This window comes from Excalfactoria chinensis, chromosome 1, assembly GCF_039878825.1.
Source record: "Excalfactoria chinensis isolate bCotChi1 chromosome 1, bCotChi1.hap2, whole genome shotgun sequence".
Classification (NCBI taxonomy): domain Eukaryota; kingdom Metazoa; phylum Chordata; class Aves; order Galliformes; family Phasianidae; genus Excalfactoria; species Excalfactoria chinensis.
The window spans coordinates 68,989,452-69,007,925 of record NC_092825.1 but is presented as its reverse complement, the minus strand read 5'-3'; the positions used below and the strand labels follow the sequence as shown (position 1 = coordinate 69,007,925).

The following is an 18,474-nucleotide window of genomic DNA, read 5'->3' as shown; positions in this document are numbered from 1 at the left end:
TTTCCCAGAATGAATCGCCCCTGATAGAAGGAGGCCCTGATGAACCTCCCTGCACTCATCGTACCTCACAAAGCCTTCCTGCCTGCACACAGGCAATGCAGGCTCACCTCTGGGGAGACTCACTTTGCTGAACTCCATTCAGTTGGAAAAAGAAAATGGATAAAAAGAGTTTTTGGAATCTGCTAAATGATCCCTCTGCCAACACTCATAGCGTATCACAGTGGTTTTGCACTCAACTCTTACAAAATCTTCCCATTCTTGTGGCACAGCCACCAGTTTCGTAGGCTTCGCTGACCAGCATTCCCACAAGGTTTGCTCCTTGTTTGCACTTTTCCTTCAAGGAAATGATAACATGGGGTAGATTTCTTACAAGACTGGCCATAGATTGTTGGACATGCAGTCTCAATAAAGGTTTTGAAAAATAACAGCCAGTGACTCACAGCCACATGACTTAGCCTAGTCTCTCATTCCCACCTCAGTGTTATCCTATAGCTTAGTGCGGCAGTGTCAGAGCAAGTCATCTCCCAGGCCACAAGAAGTGTCTAAAAAAGCCCTGGAGACGGTGACAGCAGCTATTTCCTAGTTCACGAAGAACAAGGTAATGTGTGGTTTTTTTCATGGTAAACAGCTGCTTCCTCACTTATGCTGAAGAAAGTCCTGCCAAAGCTTTTCTATTTAACTTTTGTAGCAAAACAAAATGAAAAACAGAGACAAATGTGCAAGGCTGCATATATATATACATACACACACACACACACACACACACACACACGTTTGTTTATTTGTTTGTTTGCAGTGGCAGAAACCAATTAAATTAAAAATAAAAATAAAAAGGAGGAGGAGATAAATCAGTCCTAGAGTACACTATTCAGCTCAGGCAAAGAATTCTGGAGGTGGTAGCTGCCAGGATGACATAGGGATAGTGATGTGTCTGACCAGGAGTCTTTGGGTAGTAAAGAGCCATGCAGCATGTAAAGAGAAGGGTGTATATTTTTTATACACACAACTTGTTGTTCAGGGTGCATACGCCCAAGCTGACGCACACAGACAGTAAAGCTGCAAATTTTGCCTGTGTGTTTTGGTTAGGTGGAGCAAGGAACTCTGCCTAGCAGAGGTCACCCAACACTTTCCATAAGAAGAATGTGTTTCAGTTTGCCTTTAGCTTTGCCAGATTTCAACTGTTTGGGCTGGATTTTTTCCATGCATGCTGTCTGCCCCAGGGTAAGTGGGTTTTGGGAAAGTTTCAGCAAAATGATTCAGGCTTTTTTCAGCACAAGAGTAAGGAAAAAATATATTTTGACCCTGTTAAGGGCTATGGATATGAAAAGAACTCTTTGCGGGGCTCTATAATTGCTCCATGCACTGGAAAAGGGATATGGTATTTGTGTAAACAAAACTGGGACTTCTGCTGGCCTGTGTGATCTTGTTCAAATCAGGAGCAATGTAAGCTTCCCAGAAACCTCAGTTTGTGCAAGCTCTGAGGAGACTTCCCAGGGTTTGGACACTCCACCTGTGTGTTTCATCCATGAGTCTGAACCATGAAGGAAACAAAAGGCATTTGAATAAGAGGATGGGATATCACTGAGATATGAAGAGACTGTGGTCCAAGCTCTGAGCTCTGTGAGAACTTCCAGCTCACAAAAAGCAAGTAGTAAACTAACCAGTCATTGCTAGAGAGGCAAAATCTCCAAACCCAATAACTTCCTTCCTGGTCACATGCTTAGACTCTTTTTTTGGGAAGCATAGTATAGCATGTCTTCTGGTAATGGTGGCAACCACTGCTACAAAAACAAAAAAGGAATTGGACTATTCCTGGAGTCAAAAAGAGTATATACATATCCATCTGGAATAAGAAGTGATGTCTTCAGTCTCACGTCTACTCATAGCAAAACCTATCAGTCAGCAGGCTTTCCTCTGGGAATGGCTCCAGGCAGAGGTTAACCTAGAGAAAACAGTCCCTGACGCCTCCCTGGCTGCCCTAGGAAATATGTTGTGGGAAACATGCTGCATACAAAAATAATAATAACAATAATAAAAATCCTAACCGGAAAGTGAAGGTGGCAAGGTCAAGCCCCCAGTAGTTAAGAATTCCAAAACTGAAGTTATCTTGTGCTTGGCTCTCAGAATGGCTCTCTTTCCTATGCATTTTTAAAATGCACTTTGATGAGATGTACTCAGGTATCAGCACACACAGTATTGTTTATGCTGCTCTGGGTATTTTTTGGAAGTAAACTGAAATTAAGCACTAATCTAAATAGGATCCTGCCATTCCAGAATGCAATGAGTTTCACAATTCAGCCTCAAATTTAGTATGTAAATACATAGGAATTACAATTAGAATAAAAAATGAACCCCGTTACCTTGCAAGGCCCCATTATCCTCAGAAAGAAACATATAATTTATGCAAAAATATCATGGTAAGAGCAAGAAACATCACATCAATATTACTCTTGTAGTACATACCCTCATTTTTCTAAAGAATTAGTAAAATTATTAAGGAATGTCATGATTCATTAAGCAGAACTGGATGTACAGCTAATTCCCTTGTGCACTTGCTGGAAACAGCAAGAATTGACGGGAACATCTTAAATATTAGCCATCCACTGATCATTTGAAAATCAATTTTTGCTTATTCCTCCTTCTACAAGATTTTCCCATCCAACTTGACTGGAATAATACAAGCCCAGCTCTCTGCATTGATAACCCATTAATTGACACCAAGGAAAACTTGATATTGGTTATGTAATTTATGCTTTATGGTGTCCCTGTGAACAGACATCTGTGACAGTAAACTAAGTCTCTGAAATTAAGGACAGTACATCATAAGCCTGCCTCTAGGAGTCATGGATATTTTATAGAGAAAACCTTGTTAATGAGTCACAGATGGCTGCTGAAGATATTTTTGGTCCAACCTAGAAAGACAAAAGAAATGGGAGGGCTTTACAATGTATTTAAAACAACAGACCAACATTCCTCAGTGGCATTTCTGCAAATGCTCCAGGCACAGAAAAAATGGCCATTTTTTCTTCAATTAAAATAAGTGGGCATCTGGATTCCTATCTAGAAAAAAAAGATTTACACATTTGTCACTAAGAGAGGCTTATAAGGCAGAACATACCGTGTGCTTTAAATATCTAAGTGGGAAACTGTTGATCACAGCAATGAGTCAGCTGCAGGAGCACAGGTGAGGAAGGTTTTCAGCTGCTTAAGAATATTTCCAATAAAAATGGCAGAGTGTCTTGAAGTTCCTATGAAACCTCTGAATTTGTGCAAGTACGTGGCCAAGTAGAAGAAAGGAATTGCCATGACGGTCCTGTTGATGGTCAGGCTGGAACAACAGGAGACTAACTCACCCTTTACTAGACATTATAGATCAAGGCTAAGCAGGCTTATTTCCAACAACGGCAGAACTTGCACAGTGAGATACTTCTATTTTTCTTTTTATGCCAAAGGAGCCTGCAGTGAATGTTTTGATGGGAGTAAGAATGGATCAAGGAAAGGCAAATCTAGGAAACTGTGCATGCTCCTTCTGCCCTGACTGCACAGTTATCTAAAAAGCAACAATCTTTCTATTCTTTGTTCCCTCCTCACCTTGACTAACTTTGTTCTCTAATTATGAATCCTGGCAACTTCCAGTATAAATGAGTATTTTCCTCCTTTAGGTAAGGCATGTTCTTGGCTCTAAGGAGGAGGTTTGTCTGTCAAAATGTTAGCTTTTACATGTTAGGTATTAATTCCATTTATCTTCAAATTATTTTCAAATACTGGAGGCATTCTTCTCTGTATTGGAATGAAATGAGTGCTTAATTTCAGGTTTTTATGTTATATCTTGCTCAGATACGAGGCCAAAAATGAGTAATTAGATTCCCATTTAAACCCCATTTCCTTAAATACACCCCTTCTCTTCCCACACACAGCCTCTGTGCTAGCTCTGTGTTCTCTCACGTAAGGCCTGCAGCCTACAGGGATAGGTATAGGACACAGCCTCCCTGCAGATGGACTATAACCACATTATTATTATTCCACCATTTACCAGGGAACACTAATACATGTGTTAATGAATACATGTGTTAATATGCAGCAGACCAAAAGTGCTCAAGAGACTTATTTGTCCTCAGCAAGGGAATAATTTCTTGTCCCTGAAGCAAGGGATGGAATGAAGAGCTTACTGCCACCTAAGGCCAAGGCTTTGCTCTCCTCACAGACCTCTCAGTGACAGCCTCTGCATGTCTGGGACTACCACATATATATTTCCAGCAAAAAGAAAGCAAGGGGTTAAAATATGGAGTGATGTGGGGGGAAACAGAGAAATAGAGGTGATTTGATTAATCTATACATTCAGGGCCAAAGGTAGTACTAGCAGTCTGGCAGCATGATTCTATGCTGAACAGTGTCCTGGTCCTTCAGTGCCTCCAATACTCACTGGCACATCCTCTTACCAAGGGCTTCTACCCATGAGCCAAAGAAAGGGAATTGCAACAATTTTTGCTGCCAAAGCCACGACTCTTCTGAATAAACTGAACGCAACTATCACCTGCTTTCATTCTGTCCAGAGGAAGAGAAGCTTTGGATAACGTTTACCACCATCCAGTTCTAATCCCTGCTGAAACATCAGAGGATGTGACTTCAATGCTTTGAGGTATTCAGTATTCCAGATCCTAAAGATGCATTTAAAGGACCATAAAATGCAGGCAAAACTTAAGCAAGGGGCACAGACATAGACTCTTGTGTTCATAGCAACACCAAAATATAAGAATCAGTGGACTCCAGCACCCTTCTCTCTCAGGGCTCCAGCAAAGGCCTCCTTGGGATAAAGGATGAATACTGGAAGAGCAACTTGCGCTTCAGAAATAGTTTTCTAAACTACTTGGAGGAGAAAGTCTCCATCAGCAGGAAAGCACTTCCAGGCTTGTGCCACCTTCCTGTTCCTGTCCTGACCCAGTGACTTGTGATATCCAAAAAGCGAGCACAACTAGTGAGGCTTTTCAACAAACAATAATTCATTGCTAGCTGCAACAGCCTACTCCATGAAGTGCAACAGTTTGAGAGTTTTTTCTTGCATTGTCTTTTCTTATTCATACTCAGAGAGCACAGTCATGAGCAAAACCTGCTATGTCTAACCTTACATTCCCACCCAAGCTAAGCCTGAAAGAGTCTATGGAGGTCTGAACAACATCTTTCTGAGTTTTCATCAAGTTTCCCAAAGCCTGTTGGATATCGTTATTAAAAATACTCAGAAGGAAACTAAATCCTTTAGAAAACTGCTTTGATTTTAGTATTCTGCTCATTGAGAGGCAGCACCATCCCCATTTAGAAGCAGGGAGGGAAACAGCTTTGCAAAGAGCTTGTGCGAAGTGATTCAGGAGCTTCCTGCTCAGAAAAAGAGGAGTCTTAGAGCCTGAGCTCTAGCATCTGGGCCACACCTCCTTCACTCCATCCTGCAGCCTTGTCCTTTCCTTTTTAATCTTTGCTAGTGCTTCAAGAGTAGCAAGCAGCTTTCCAATATCAGTCACAAGGAACAGTTGTGAATAATGCCTCATTCTGGCTATCAAAAAGCAATCATCTGCTAAAAGCTTTTGGTTTATTCCCTATGGTACCAAGTTCAGATTTGTAAAAGTAAGAAAACTTGCTAATATGTTTTCAGATTAAATTGACCTTTTCTTCTCTTAATGAATGTGCCTAAAAATAATAAGAGTTACACAGTTGCTTCAAGAGATGAAATTACTCTCAAGTCTGCAGAAAAATTACAGTTGCCTGAAAACAATATGCATATACTTCATTCAGCTGTGGTATGCTTAGTCAAGACAAAATTAAGTAGTCATGAAGACTGCTTTGTTACTCTATTTGACCACTGCTTGTGAAATGCTGCATCAAAACAAAGCCCTGCGAGTTGCCTGACATCCACAGACAAGTCTGTCACAGTAATCACTCTGTCCAAAGCAGATCCTAATATCATCATGAGGGACATGGTTTAGTGGGAGCTATTGGTAATAGGTGAACAGTTGGACTGGATGATCTTGTGGGTCTTTTCCAACCTTGGTGATTCTATGATCAGAATATGACCAGGCTCATTCCATTTTCCATGTTCCAATGGGCTGTCATACACGGCACGGTGTGGGCAGACCTTGGCAACTCTGGAAAGTAGGTTGTGATGAATTTGAGCCATATTTAGGCATGAGTGACCAGCATTTTAAGGACAGACATTTGGTATTTAGACACCTAGTATGACATATCAAGGTCTAAGTCCTGGTCTCTAGGATTTACCTGCAGCAGTCATGCCCCTTCAGCGGTCTGTCCACCTCCCAACCAGACAAAGCCACTCAAGACACATGCCAGCACCTCAGGAGTGTAAGAGAGTATTAGCAGAAAATATTAGTCCTGAACATTAGCACAGACCATGTAAGAATCACAGTTCAGTTAAGATTATAGAGAAAATAAGGACACATTCTTGTAGAGAATATAAAGACATACTGGATGACTAGAAACAGTAGATGAACAAAGGGTAACACACAGACATCTGAGCACTTGTAGGACTTGTGTTTCTCTGCAATGATTCAGCCCTACCTGATAAGCTTTCCCTCGGACTTCCATTTTTTCCTTCACCTGAGCTCCAGATGAAAGGAGCAGCAGTACAGGCCTGATGCCCCTTCCCAGGAACCTTATCAGGAAGGGATTTACACAGAGCCACTCTGTTTTGCACCCTGCTTCATCTCCACTGTTGTGTATTTGCAGTGAGAAGTAGCTGACGGGGCAGCTGAGTCCCTCATCTTGCACTTTCTGCCAGCAGAGTCCCCTCTGAGAGGGGAATTTGCTGCTACCCATCTGCAGCCAAAATTGTATGGTATCCATTGATACTCATTTGCCCAGAAAAGTTCACTTCAAAGGCAACAGCTGCTCTTCAAAGAGGCAACAAATTGCAGTGAAGTGGAGAATCAATGCCTTCTCCAGACTTGGCCAGAGTTCCTGCAAGGCATCAGAGGAGGCTGGACCCAGACTACACAGAAACAACCCAAAGCCGAGGAAAGGTGGAGGAAGTGGGTTGTTTGTATGTTTTCTTAAAGAGAACACAGACAAAAACAAATTTTACGCTTTCTTGGAAATGCAGTTTGTTATTTCTAATCCATTTCAGTGTAGATTAAAGATGAGGTGTTACCTACTTTTACTGAGATCACACAGAAAATACCAATGGCCAACAGCCATCTGTCAGTTCTGAGCATCCCTGTAAAATTATAGGTATCCAGCCTCTTGAGTGGTGATAATGAAAGCTGATTTTTTGCCCATCATCTGAGCCAATGAAGTACGTAACTACATAATTCTTTAAGGCTCCTGTAAAAAATGAAACTAATTTTTAAAAAAAGTAGAAAACTATATTCAGATTTTTTAGCATAATCCAGGTGTCCTCACTTTCTTTTAGTCCTTTAAGATTGCTGTGCTGTGTTACCATCGTGTGCTACCAAAAGGCCATATGTGACAATAAAAGGAGCCTCCAGACAGAGAGACATTTTGGCAGCCTGGAAAAAACTTCACCATCCTGTGTTCTATCTTACACAACTGCAAAAGGGTTTGCTATTTATGAGAAATCTTTACATCTATCAAATCAAAACACACAAAAAAACCTCAATTTACATTTCATATGTTTTTCATAACTTGCTTGGCCTGCTTTTGTTCACTGTCAGAAAAAACATATATTTGCATTTAATCAAAGACTTCAAGTTCCCATTATCCCACTGTCTCTCTCCCTGTAGTCTCTTCCCCATTCTTAGTGTGTATCTAGAAGAGTGGCTGTGCTTAGGACCCAAGCTCTGCAAATAAAGTTCTAAAGAAGAGCTCTCCACAAATACAAAATGCTGTCTCACCAAAGACTTCATTTTTTTTTTCCTAAAAGGATACAGTCTACAGAAATGGGAACTCAGCACACTGAGCTGTTTAGCAGATGAAGAGAAAGAACAGAACACTTAAGGTGCGTATTCACAACACTTGTTCCAGGCTTCAAGCAAAACCCGTGCAGGAGGACATCCAGGAACAGGGGAAAAAAAAGAAAAACTGCTCAGAAGAACCTGCTCCCAGTTGAAATACGCTGCTGTGATAGCAGTACTGGCAGTCTTTTGAATTAGAGCAGTTCTCCCTTTTACATGCCTGGTTTGCACATCAGCAAAGCTTCCATGAGCACATCTTGTCTTTTGTCACTCGGAAGTAATACTGAACTCACAATGCAGCATGACACTGCAGCTTCATAGCAAAGAAAATTTCTCCAGATGGCACTTCTCTTCTGCATGTTTATTAACCCTCCCCCATTTTCCCCCCACCCCCACCCCCTTCCAGTGCTTTCTCTACCAGATATGTTCCATTTACTAGAAAAATGTTTCTCTTTTCTAGTCCAGCTATATTTGCAATACCACCCACCTCACCACAGAATCTGAGCAGGTTCCAGAACTGCATTAAGCAACACGCCTAACATCTGTCATATGTGGTTTTTTTTTCTCTCTCTCTCTCTCATCCTCCTGCCCAGTGAAGGTCTATGAGTTCAGTAGCTTGTTTCACTTGGCAAGGGGTAGTTTTATTTTTAAAGGTGCTTATGGATGTTCTTTAGAGAAGTCAGCACCAGGAAGCGTATCTTAAACAGAGAGCAGAAGGAAATATGCCTTGTATTCTCCTTGGGGGGAATTTCTGCTGTGTGGTCTTGAGCCAGCCCTTGAGAAGCCCTCTGTCTCTCGGAAGACAAGCTTACAAGTTCACCTGGATCTTTACAGTTTTGAATATGATCTTCAGAAAGGAATTCAGATACATTGTGCACCCAGAATATAAACATAAAAACCATGAGCTTGATGCAGTTCTCTTGCTCCAAACCACTGAGATCACAAACACAAGTTCATCAGAAGAAGCAGTGATTCCTTAAATCCCAATAAACCACCTGTACATGATCAAACAGTACAGCCCTCTGGGACACACTTGCTAATTGCTGAGTATGAATGAGGAGTATACTATCTGTTCCATTACCACCCCCCAATAAATAAATAAATAAATCCAGAAATCCTCCTTCTCATTTCTGCTGAAAAAATTAGCTGCAGCGGAATTGCCAAGTCATGAACCAATGGTTGAGCACCAAGTTAGAAGGCATGGCTAACCCAGGGAGCTCAGGTGTAAGCAATGCACCTGAGTGACTGGAAGGGGTGGAGCCTGGATCCACCCCTCCTCATCCTCATTTAAGGGTCAGCAGCCAAGGGAGTGGTATCTCTTTGGACAGAAACTGCATTCCTCTTAAGTTGTCACCTGTTGTTGGAAGGGATGAGCCAATTTTTCTTCTTTGTTACCTGCTGTTGCTTCATGGTGCTCTTCTCTCATTGGAAGGCACTGTCACAATCTTCTTTTGCCGTATGACCTTAGACTAGAACCACACTGTAGAGTGAGTTTAGGAGGTAAGACATGACGCACTGGCACCAAGGGATGTTGCTTAGTAAATAAAGAGGTACAAATATAGATAAGAAGAGGCAGACAAAAAGGGCAGTAAGTAGCAGGAGCAGGAGGCTTGAGAGAGCAAGTGCATGTTTTTATCTTGGCTTTTAATTGAGCATGGCAAAGGGCTTAACTAGCCACTTGTAGCCTTCCACCAACCAGGATTTGAACTCATTTTCAAGTTTTTCTTCTCATTAGAGCCTCAAAGATTTATACAGAGAGAAGGAAAAGAAAGGGGAAAAACAAACAAACAAACCAGCATTTCAAATATTCAGCTTAGAAGGAGCCACATGTTCCAGCTACTAGCCAAAAGACTTCTCGAGAATAAACAGTGAATTTTTCACTCTTTTTCATATGATGCAACAGCTCAGAAGGACACAAGGACCCAGGTCAGCCAGTAACTCGTTACCCTGGACATTCCAGAGAGAAAACAAACTTTGGTCCCTCAGGTAGAGAAAGCAATAGATGCCTTCTAAATAGTGGTGCCCTAACCATGCAGTCATTGGCAAAAGGGGAACAGAAGGAGAGTGGAAGGAAAGGGCGTGAAAGCTGATGATGGAGCAACTTCTTTCAGTGAGTTTTGAAAGAAAGTGCTTTTGCTATGGAGGTCTCTCAGTATGCTGAGTATCTGCTACTCCAAGCTGTCCAAAGATGCTAAGCAGGTTTTCTGTCTTTTCACCCTACACACTAGGGTACTTTCCTACAAAAATACCACAACCTGGTAGATGTCTCTGTAATATCTCCATGATTAAGGTCTCCTGACAAACAATCACAAAACTATAGGCCATCGGCACTGTTCTACCCTCTGTTTCCCTTACCACACAGCTTGCAGGTCATTTGTGGAGCAGATTTAGCTGGCCAGAAGTGTGAAATGAAATCTGGAAGGTAGAACCCTGGGCTGCACTGCTACATGGCATCATCTAACAAGCCTCCTTGCTGTAAGCTGGATGGCAGTTTCCCTTCACAAGGCTATTAGGTTTTGCTTTGATGCAAAGTCAGAAGACAGTACCAACACCCAGGTTGCAACTTTGTGGCAGTGCTGCAAAATCGATCCCTCTCCCACCTACTGTGCTGTTAAGATCTGTTGGTGCAGTTCTGTAATGAACTAGACAAGAAATCTTCCCAGCTGAAAAAAAAAAAAAAAAAAAAAAAAAAAAAAAAAAAAAGCATAGAAAGTGGGAAATCTCTGCCAGCTCCATTCCCTGATCCAGTTCCTCATGTAACTTTCCTGGCAGGGTGAGGGATGAGTGGGCTGGATGAGGAAGGAAAGGGATGCCTAAGCCCATGTGTAGGCAGTACCAGCTGTGAAACTACTGCCTACATTGCATTAGGTGAAACTTGAAGGTCAGGATTTCAAGGCCTTCCACTCCCAGACAGCTATGACTTGCCCAGCCCCACCTGCTTGCAAACACTCAGCTCTCTTCTGCTGTGCTTGTGCTCAGATACAGGTGGCTTTACAGGAAAAAGGAAAAAAAAAAAAACAAAAAAAAACAAAAAACAAAACAAAAAAAAAAAAAAAAAAAAAAAAAAAAAACCACTAAATCTAGTTATTCCTCAAACCAAGAAGACAAGCATCCCCTCACTGCTGACCCCAGGCATGGCCTCAAGTAGGAGCTGACCCCCATCCAATTGTCTGGCAGCAGGGGAAGGTTGCTAAATGCTGACCCAAGGGGGACAGCTGGCAAAGCCATCCTGCTGCCTGCTGGGAGGAAGGACAGAAAGGGAATAAAAGGCAACTGAAATCAATGAAGCAGGTGAAAACAGCCTGTTGTCCTGTGGTACCAGCAAGCCTCTAATTCTTTCCCATGCTTCAGTGCCCAAGCTTCACCCCTTCCAAAAGAAACAAGCCACTTTGCTTACTGCATTGAGCACTGTTACCAATCCAGTTGCTGGAGTCCTAAGTGACTCTCTACATGCTAGACTTTTTTTTTTTTTTTTTTTTTTTTTTTTAATTTTTTTTAATTTTGTGGTGTTTTTTTTTCCCATTAAAACAAACAAACAAACAAACAAAAAAAAACCACAAAAGGTTTGTTTTTCAGCTTTCCTTGAGTGTGACCCAAGAGGTCATTTTCAGAGTAGGTGGAGTGAAAGCAAGCAAGAAACATCCTGCAGCACCTCAGCTGCAGACAGACCGACAGAGCCTGGCAGCAGCTCCTCGAGTGCAGCCAGCAGAGGTCTCTCCTCCCCGAGCCTCGTAACACAACAATTACCTGCCCATAGAGGTGAGTACACATGTGCCTTCCCTTCTGAATCTGATCTCCAAGCAGAATGACAGTAATAAAGTGGGAAGCTGGTGGCTCAGATGGGAACTCGAGGGAAAAGAAGAGAAAAAAAAAATAATATCTCTCCACATAGAGAGCCTCCTACCAGAGCTCTTGCACCCTGCCCCAGCAGCAAGGTATAGGGACCTTGCTTCGCACATGAAGTCCCCACATTCAGTCTGTGTGGAGTCGGTCCCAACAGCAAGCCTTTGTCGAGTTGTAGTTTTGGCCTCCATGTAAGGGCCTCTCTCACACTTACATACTGTCTATACCACACAGCCTTGGCCATAAGCCTTGGGACAGGGACTCGGCTCACATGCTGCAGTGGCCTTCCAGGGCTGGAAGTTGACCCTGTAACAAGTAGCAAAGGTTCCCATCTATCACAGCACCCTGTCATGAGAGAACTGGGAACAGGGCAGCTCCCAACTTTGTTTCCACCTGCTGCCTGTCAGCAAGATTTCTGCCGGCACTGCAAGGCACGGGCTTTTGCCTCTTGTTTTTGTTGCTCTGAGACTCCAGGCAGTCTTTGACCCTGCCAAATCTGGGCTCCCCACTACATCTGGACACCCCACAAATTCAGAGCACCCCACAAAATCAAAGGCCCTCACTGCATCTGGGCTTCCTAACACATCCAGACTGCAGCTCGGGTGCCACCAGAGGATGACAAAGGAAGATGGGGGCAAAGCTCTGCGGCTCTTTCACTTTTCAGAGCTAATTTTACCTCATTGGCAACCTCCTTTAAGAGGATTTTTCTAACTGCTCTCTGTTGTGTTTTGCTTCTTCAGGTAGTAGTAGAGGAAGGGTGGGTGGGAATCAATACTTAAAGAAATATAATAAAGAAGAGGATGTTTTCAAGGATTTACCAGCAAAATGAAACCAGAAAACATCTCATAAACCAGGCAAAACACCTTGCACAATATAATGGAATTACCGTATTGCAGAGCTGACATTTTGTTTTTGTCATTCAGCTATAAATATTTCGTGCGTTGGTATTTCTGAAGTGGGAAGTTTTCTTTCGAAAACTACAACATTCTTTTTCTCCGACTTTTGCCATCTGGAGCTTTTCAAAGGCACAGGTAGAGACGGGCATCTGAAAACTTCACGTTGCCCCAAACCCGAAACCCTTTCCCGCTGTTCCCGCCGCGGGGGCGCGCAGAGCGGACCGTGAACGCGCAGGGACGTGAGACGGGGCGGGGGAGGGGCAGCCCGGCAGCCGCGCCTATTGCATCAGTCGGGGCGGCCCGGGCCGGGCCCAGCACGCCGCGCCCCGTCCACGCCCGCCTCCCCCCGCCGTGCCGGGAGTGGCGCTGTTGGAGCGGAGCGGCGGGGCAAGGTTGCCTCCAGCCGCCCGAAGAGGAAAGGTTGAGACGGGGGAGAGGCGGGGAGGAATGATTTTTTACAAATAATGATTAAAAACAAAAAAAAGAAAAATGTTGCTGCTCGGCCCGGTTCAACCCTGCGCTACTCGCGCCACCTTAAATCCCCCCCAACACCTCCCGGTCCGCCCGCTTCCTCTCGCGGAGGCTCCGCCGCCAGGCCCCTCCACAACAACAACCCGGGCCGGGAGAGAGGGGCTGTCCCCTCCCCCGGTCCCGCCAAACGGGATGGGTGAGGGGGCTGGCAGAGAGCGGGGGCGGAAAGCCTCATCACCCATAAGAACAAAAAATACCGAGGCTGCCGACTTGCTTGCAGCGGCTCCTCCGAGCACTTTGTTCTTGTTGGAGGGGGAAAAAGAAACAAACAAAAAACACTCATTAATCCCCGGGAAGCTCCAACTCTGCGCTCTCCTCGGCCGGGGACAAAGCCGAGTGGCTGTCCCGTCCCTCCCCGCTTCAGTGCTGCGTTTTCGGGCGGTTCCAACGCGAGGGCGAGCCCAAGCGCAACCGCGATCAACAACCGGATCGAGTTGCAGAGCGGGGGGGAACTCGGAGGAGACTCGCCCAGGGCTTCCCCCACCCCCCCACCCCCGCCCCCTTCGATCGCGCTGCGCTCATTTTCGCGTGATGCGAATCCTCTCCTTTCGCTGTGCTCTGGGAGGGAGGGGGTGCAGCCGCACCTTGCGACCCCAAATGCCGGGCTCGCCCCGATCTGTGGCAGCCGGGGGAGCCCGCGGAGAGGGAGAAGGGCTGAGCCGGGGGCTGCGCGCAGCGGTGCTCGGGCAGCGGGTCCAGGCGCCATCTTGGTTAGCGCCGAGGCGGCGGGAGAGGGTGGGACGCGGCTCTGCTCGGCGCCAGGCCGCGGACGGACAGGCCCCGGGGCAGGAGCTCGGGTTTGGGCGCCTGGCAGCACGGAAGCGGCTGCACTCTGGGCTCAGAGGGGAAAGTTTTATCTCAGGCCTACCCGGAGAGAGAGGTTGGTAGGGACCCAGAGCACAGAACCGGCACGCTGGGCTCGGGGTCGAGGCGTTTCCCTCGGCTCTACACCGAAACAACAGCATCTCAGAGCTGCTTCATCGTCACGTTAAAAAAAAAAGTTAGCAATGGTGATGGAGGACATTCCACAACTTAGAACTTACGAGGGCACGTTCATCCCCAGCTGTCACCGAGAACCAGCACAGCACAGAGGCCTGCATCCCTCCACCTGTGCCAGGCCGACACCCCAGGCAGCCCCGTGCAAGCTGCACACACACACTCAGGAAGGACATGGCTCTTACAGATGGCACTTCTCTTTATTGATTACTCGCTGTGAAACAACATCGATCCGCTTTTTTTTTCTCTCTTTTTTCCCCCCAAACATTACAAAAAAAAAGTAATAATATGGAATTGGCTCAGTCTGCAATCCTTTAAGCACAGCCGTATGATCAGGAAGGAAGGAGAAAAAAAAAATCAACCAGAAAATAAAAGTAAAAAAAAACAACAAACGACACCCCCCACCCCCACCCCACCCAAAATAAAAAGCCCTTTTAAGAAGTCTACCAAATAGAGCATTTACAAATGCACAAAAACACGCCACTTTGGCTTTATGGGAAAAAAAAAATACTGTTTTCTAGATTAAAAAAAAAAAAATCTTTTAAACATAAATAAGTTAGTATAATTTCTCAGTGTCTTTACAGAGTTATGTACACAGGTACACTTCAAACTTTCTTCTTTTTATTTTTACATACAGGTACACAGGCAATGTAGAAATACTGTTTAAAGATGTAGTATCCCTTTCCCCTCACACAAAAGGACCAAAGGATGTGGGCCAGGTCAGAAATACAGCAACATGGAGAGATTGGGAACAAGTGCCCTCCAGATTCCTTTCCAAAAAATAAAAAGAATAAATCCGGCGATGTAGCAAATAGGGGTGAATTTGTGAGACTGTAGAGGCATTCCAATTTTCTACAAGGGATCTAAGGTGGAGGATCATCCCACCTCCCACCCCTTCAGCCCAGCACAGAGAGGAGGGCTCTGATGGCAGCCCGCAGGCATCTGCTGTGAGCAGCACTTAACACCGTGGTGCGAGGAAAAAAGCGAAAACACAGGGGACCCACGTAAAGGGACAATACATCTTTAAGGAATAAAAAGCCTACACTGCTTCTCTTCATTTCTTTGCTTGCTAGATGGCGAAAGCAAGTTTCCACCGGTCGCCCTCTTCCACTCCCCCCCCGTTTCCCAAAACGTTTATGTGCTACATAAGGTAAAAACTATATACACAGGTAGTACAATGAAGCAAATAAGGAAACACCTAATTGCACAATGCTACATCCGATGCTTTTAGAGGCAGGTCTTTTTAAGAGTGTCTAAATTTTTAGTGTTATTGTCTGCTTTTTTTTGTTTGTTTGTTTTGCTGACGTTGTTTTTCAGTGCTTGCACAGGGTCCCCATCCCATGGAGACCGACGATATGTATTCATCTCTACTACGACTTTATTTTTATCTTCCTGGCTTCACCGCCCCCCGATGAGCAAGGAAACGCGAGTCCTCCGCCCTGCAACGGGAAGAAGACAGGGAGAAGACATTAGAGAGGCTGAAAGCGACGCGCTCCCTTTCCCCGAGCGCGTACCGGTCCGAGCAGACGCCGCTCCCCGCGGCGGGGAGGCCCGGCCCAGTCAGGGCCCTGCGGCGTCCCGGCCCCGCGGCACTCTAAACCCGGCTGCCCCCGTCGGGGCCGCGCCGCCTCAGGGCCGTCGGCCGCCTCCGCTCGGAGCCCGTGGGGCCGGGCCGCCGCCGGGCCGCGGAGCTGCCCCCGCCCCAAAGGAGCGGGCGGTGGTGCGTTATTTGCATAGAGGCGAGGGCTGACGCGCTCCGCCGCGGCTGCCCCCCCAGCAGGAGTAATTTGTTGCAACTTCTGCTTTGCAGCTTAATCTCTTCGGCACAATCGCGAACCGCGTTTGCAAACCTTCCCGCTAAACCCCGGCCCCGAAACCGCCGGCGCGATGTACCACCTCCCTCCGCCCCAGCCCTCGCGTTGAAACAAAACAACAACAAGAACACCACACACGGCTGCCATTAACCCGCTCCCTTCCCTGGAAACTCAGCCAGCGCCTAAAACTAAACCACAACAACCGGGGAGAAAAAAAAAAATAATGAGAAAAAAAAAAAAAAAAGAAACAAACACAAAAACGGAGAACAACCTCGCCTCCCTCACACCAAGAGGCTCCCGCTCAGCCCTGCTTACATCGAGAGCTCTCCTGGGCTGGAGCTCTCTGCCACGGTGGGACAGTGGGAACGGCGCCCAGGCGGGGCAGCCCCCCGGCCCCCCGACGCCGAGTGAAGCCCCGTCCCTCGGCCGGCACGGCCCCAGGAGCTCGGGGCGGAGAGCGGAGCCGCCCGGTCCCTTCGGATACCCCAGCTGGATACCCCCGCGGCTTCCCCCACGGCATCCTAATGCCCAGAGCCCGAAGGGAACCTACTCAGGGAGTTTACGTTTGATGTCGTCTCGGGCTCGATTTCTTGGGCGTTTGCTCCACTGAACTGGCACTGGGGGAGTCTTCTGAAACCTCCTCTTCTGTTGTGTTGGCTCTTTTATTTTGAGGAGAGGAATCTAGGAGGGGAAAATTAAAAACAGGGGAGGGAGAACACCGGTTTAAAACACTGTCCTGCAAGGTGCTCGCTCGGCACCCAGGGGCGGGAGGAGAGACGGGGCCGGGGCTTATTCCCGCACATCCCCGCATCCCTACGTCAGCTACCGGGCTACGCGAAGGTGGGCACGGGCGGGCTTCTCTCTCGGCAAAGAGATGCGCGTTTTAGTTTTGCCCCAACTCCGGCGTTCGGAGCCTCCCCTCTTCTCCTCCGCAGAGGGGTGCCGAGGGGCGCGATGCGGTCCCGCCGCTCACCCGCGGTCCCCGCCAACCGCGGAGCTCCCGGCGCTTGCGGGCGGCACCGGGGGCGCTCGGGCGGGAGGAGGCGGGGGCCGGGCCCGGCGCTGCCCGCGGGGTACGTTACCGTCGGCGGCGGGTCTTTTCCTCTGCCCGGCGCACTGCTCTGCAAAGTCCGTCTGACCGCCAGCAACATCAGTCTTTCGGCCTACACAGTGAGTGTCCTCTGAGATTCCCTGAGAAGAGGCGCAAATCGCGGTCTGGCAATTCCCGTTTACGTCCAGGCTCTGACGGCCGGCGGACTTGCAGGCGGCTTTGGGTAGCCTCGGCGGTCTGAAGTAGAAGTCGGGCGAGCTCCCCTTCTCCACGGCTTGCCACTCGTACCTGCCTTCCAGCGGCTTGTGGTTCTGGAAATCGAAATTCCACTTCCTCTGGCATGCCTCTTCCATTTCCTTGCGGTGCTTCTTCAAGTCCCTGTTTAACTCTTCGTGGTTTACCGGCCCGAAGAGGTTCCTGCAGGCCGACGGCTTCGGGTACTCCGACTGTCGCGCCTCCATGCGCTCCAGGGTAGGGCTCCCATTAGAAATGCGGACGTTTGACATCTCCCCCTCCCTTTCTGCCGTCGCCGATGGCGGTGGGTTTTCTCGCGGCTCTCCCCGCTCTTCCTCTCCGCTTCTTACCCGCGGCCGCTCGCAGGTTCTCCTCCGCGGTCTCTCTCTGTACGGCCCTCTCTCTGCGGCCCCGCCTCGGCCCGCGGAGGAGAGGCGGCAGCGCGCAATTGCATAAGCGCCGGGCCGGCCGAACCCCGACAGCCGCCGCCGCCGGGCAGCCCGGGCGGCTCCGGAGGGGAGCAGCCGAGCGGGGAGCGGCGCTGCCCTCCGCGGCCCCGGGGGCGGCCTCGCGCTGCTGTCCGCACGACCCCACCGCTGCCCGCACGGCCCTGCCGCTCTCCCCACGGCCACGTCGTACGGGCGGAGAGGGAAAAAAAACAAGGCGAGACGAGCCCTTTTCTCAGTTGCCCAATATGGCGATTGAAGGGAGGTTGACGAAGGAGAAAATGATTGACAGGACGAGTCTATTTAAACAGCGGAGCCGAGCCATTGGTTACGGCGGCCGGCACCGCCCCGTCGGCACGGCCATACCTCGCCGCCGCCGCCGGCTCTAAAGGTGGCCCTGGCCGCCGGCCGCCCCTTGGCGGGCGGGCAGAGTGTGGGGGGCACGGCTCGGCACGGCGTTCTGCACTGCTCCGCTCCGCGCACGTGAGCCCGCCTCCCCCTGCGGAACCTAAGCCTGGTGAAAGTCATGCGAGTCGAGGGAGCTAACTGCGTTTTGACTTGTTCTGGCCATCGCTCTGCTTGCACTGGGTTGGGCGAGCTGGGAGCTGCACTCCGGCTGAGGCGGGGGAGTGGGTCACTGCCCAGCATCCTCATAGTGCTGCCCGCAGAAGGAAAAGGAGAAAGCGAGGGGTGGCTTCTGTTGCCCTGCCGGCAAGGAGGGCCCAGGTGTGGAAGTAGCTGTAAGAA

General features: G+C 47.7%; 1 protein-coding gene across 1 annotated transcript; it reads right to left on the bottom strand.

Moving 5' to 3' along the window:
* Positions 1-14,364: 14,364 nt before the first annotated feature.
* Positions 14,365-18,012, bottom strand: LOC140247087 (cyclin-dependent kinase inhibitor 1B-like). Its single transcript, XM_072326392.1, has 3 exons — positions 17,079-18,012; positions 16,547-16,677; positions 14,365-15,621 (listed from the first exon to the last, which is right to left on the bottom strand). The coding sequence occupies exons 1-2, from the start codon at positions 17,551-17,553 to the stop codon at positions 16,556-16,558; spliced, it is 597 nt and encodes a 198-aa protein (XP_072182493.1). The 5' UTR covers positions 17,554-18,012; the 3' UTR covers positions 14,365-15,621; positions 16,547-16,555.
* Positions 18,013-18,474: the final 462 nt, after the last annotated feature.

Excerpts from the sequence above, each read along its gene's own strand:
- LOC140247087 (XM_072326392.1), bottom strand. The coding sequence starts at position 17,553 with ATGTCAAACGTCCGCATTTCTAATGGGAGCCCTACCCTGGAGCGCATG. Across the intron at positions 16,678-17,078 it reads GAAAAGACCCGCCGCCGACG|ATTCCTCTCCTCAAAATAAA; the intron begins GTAACGTACCCC and ends TTCCCCTCCTAG.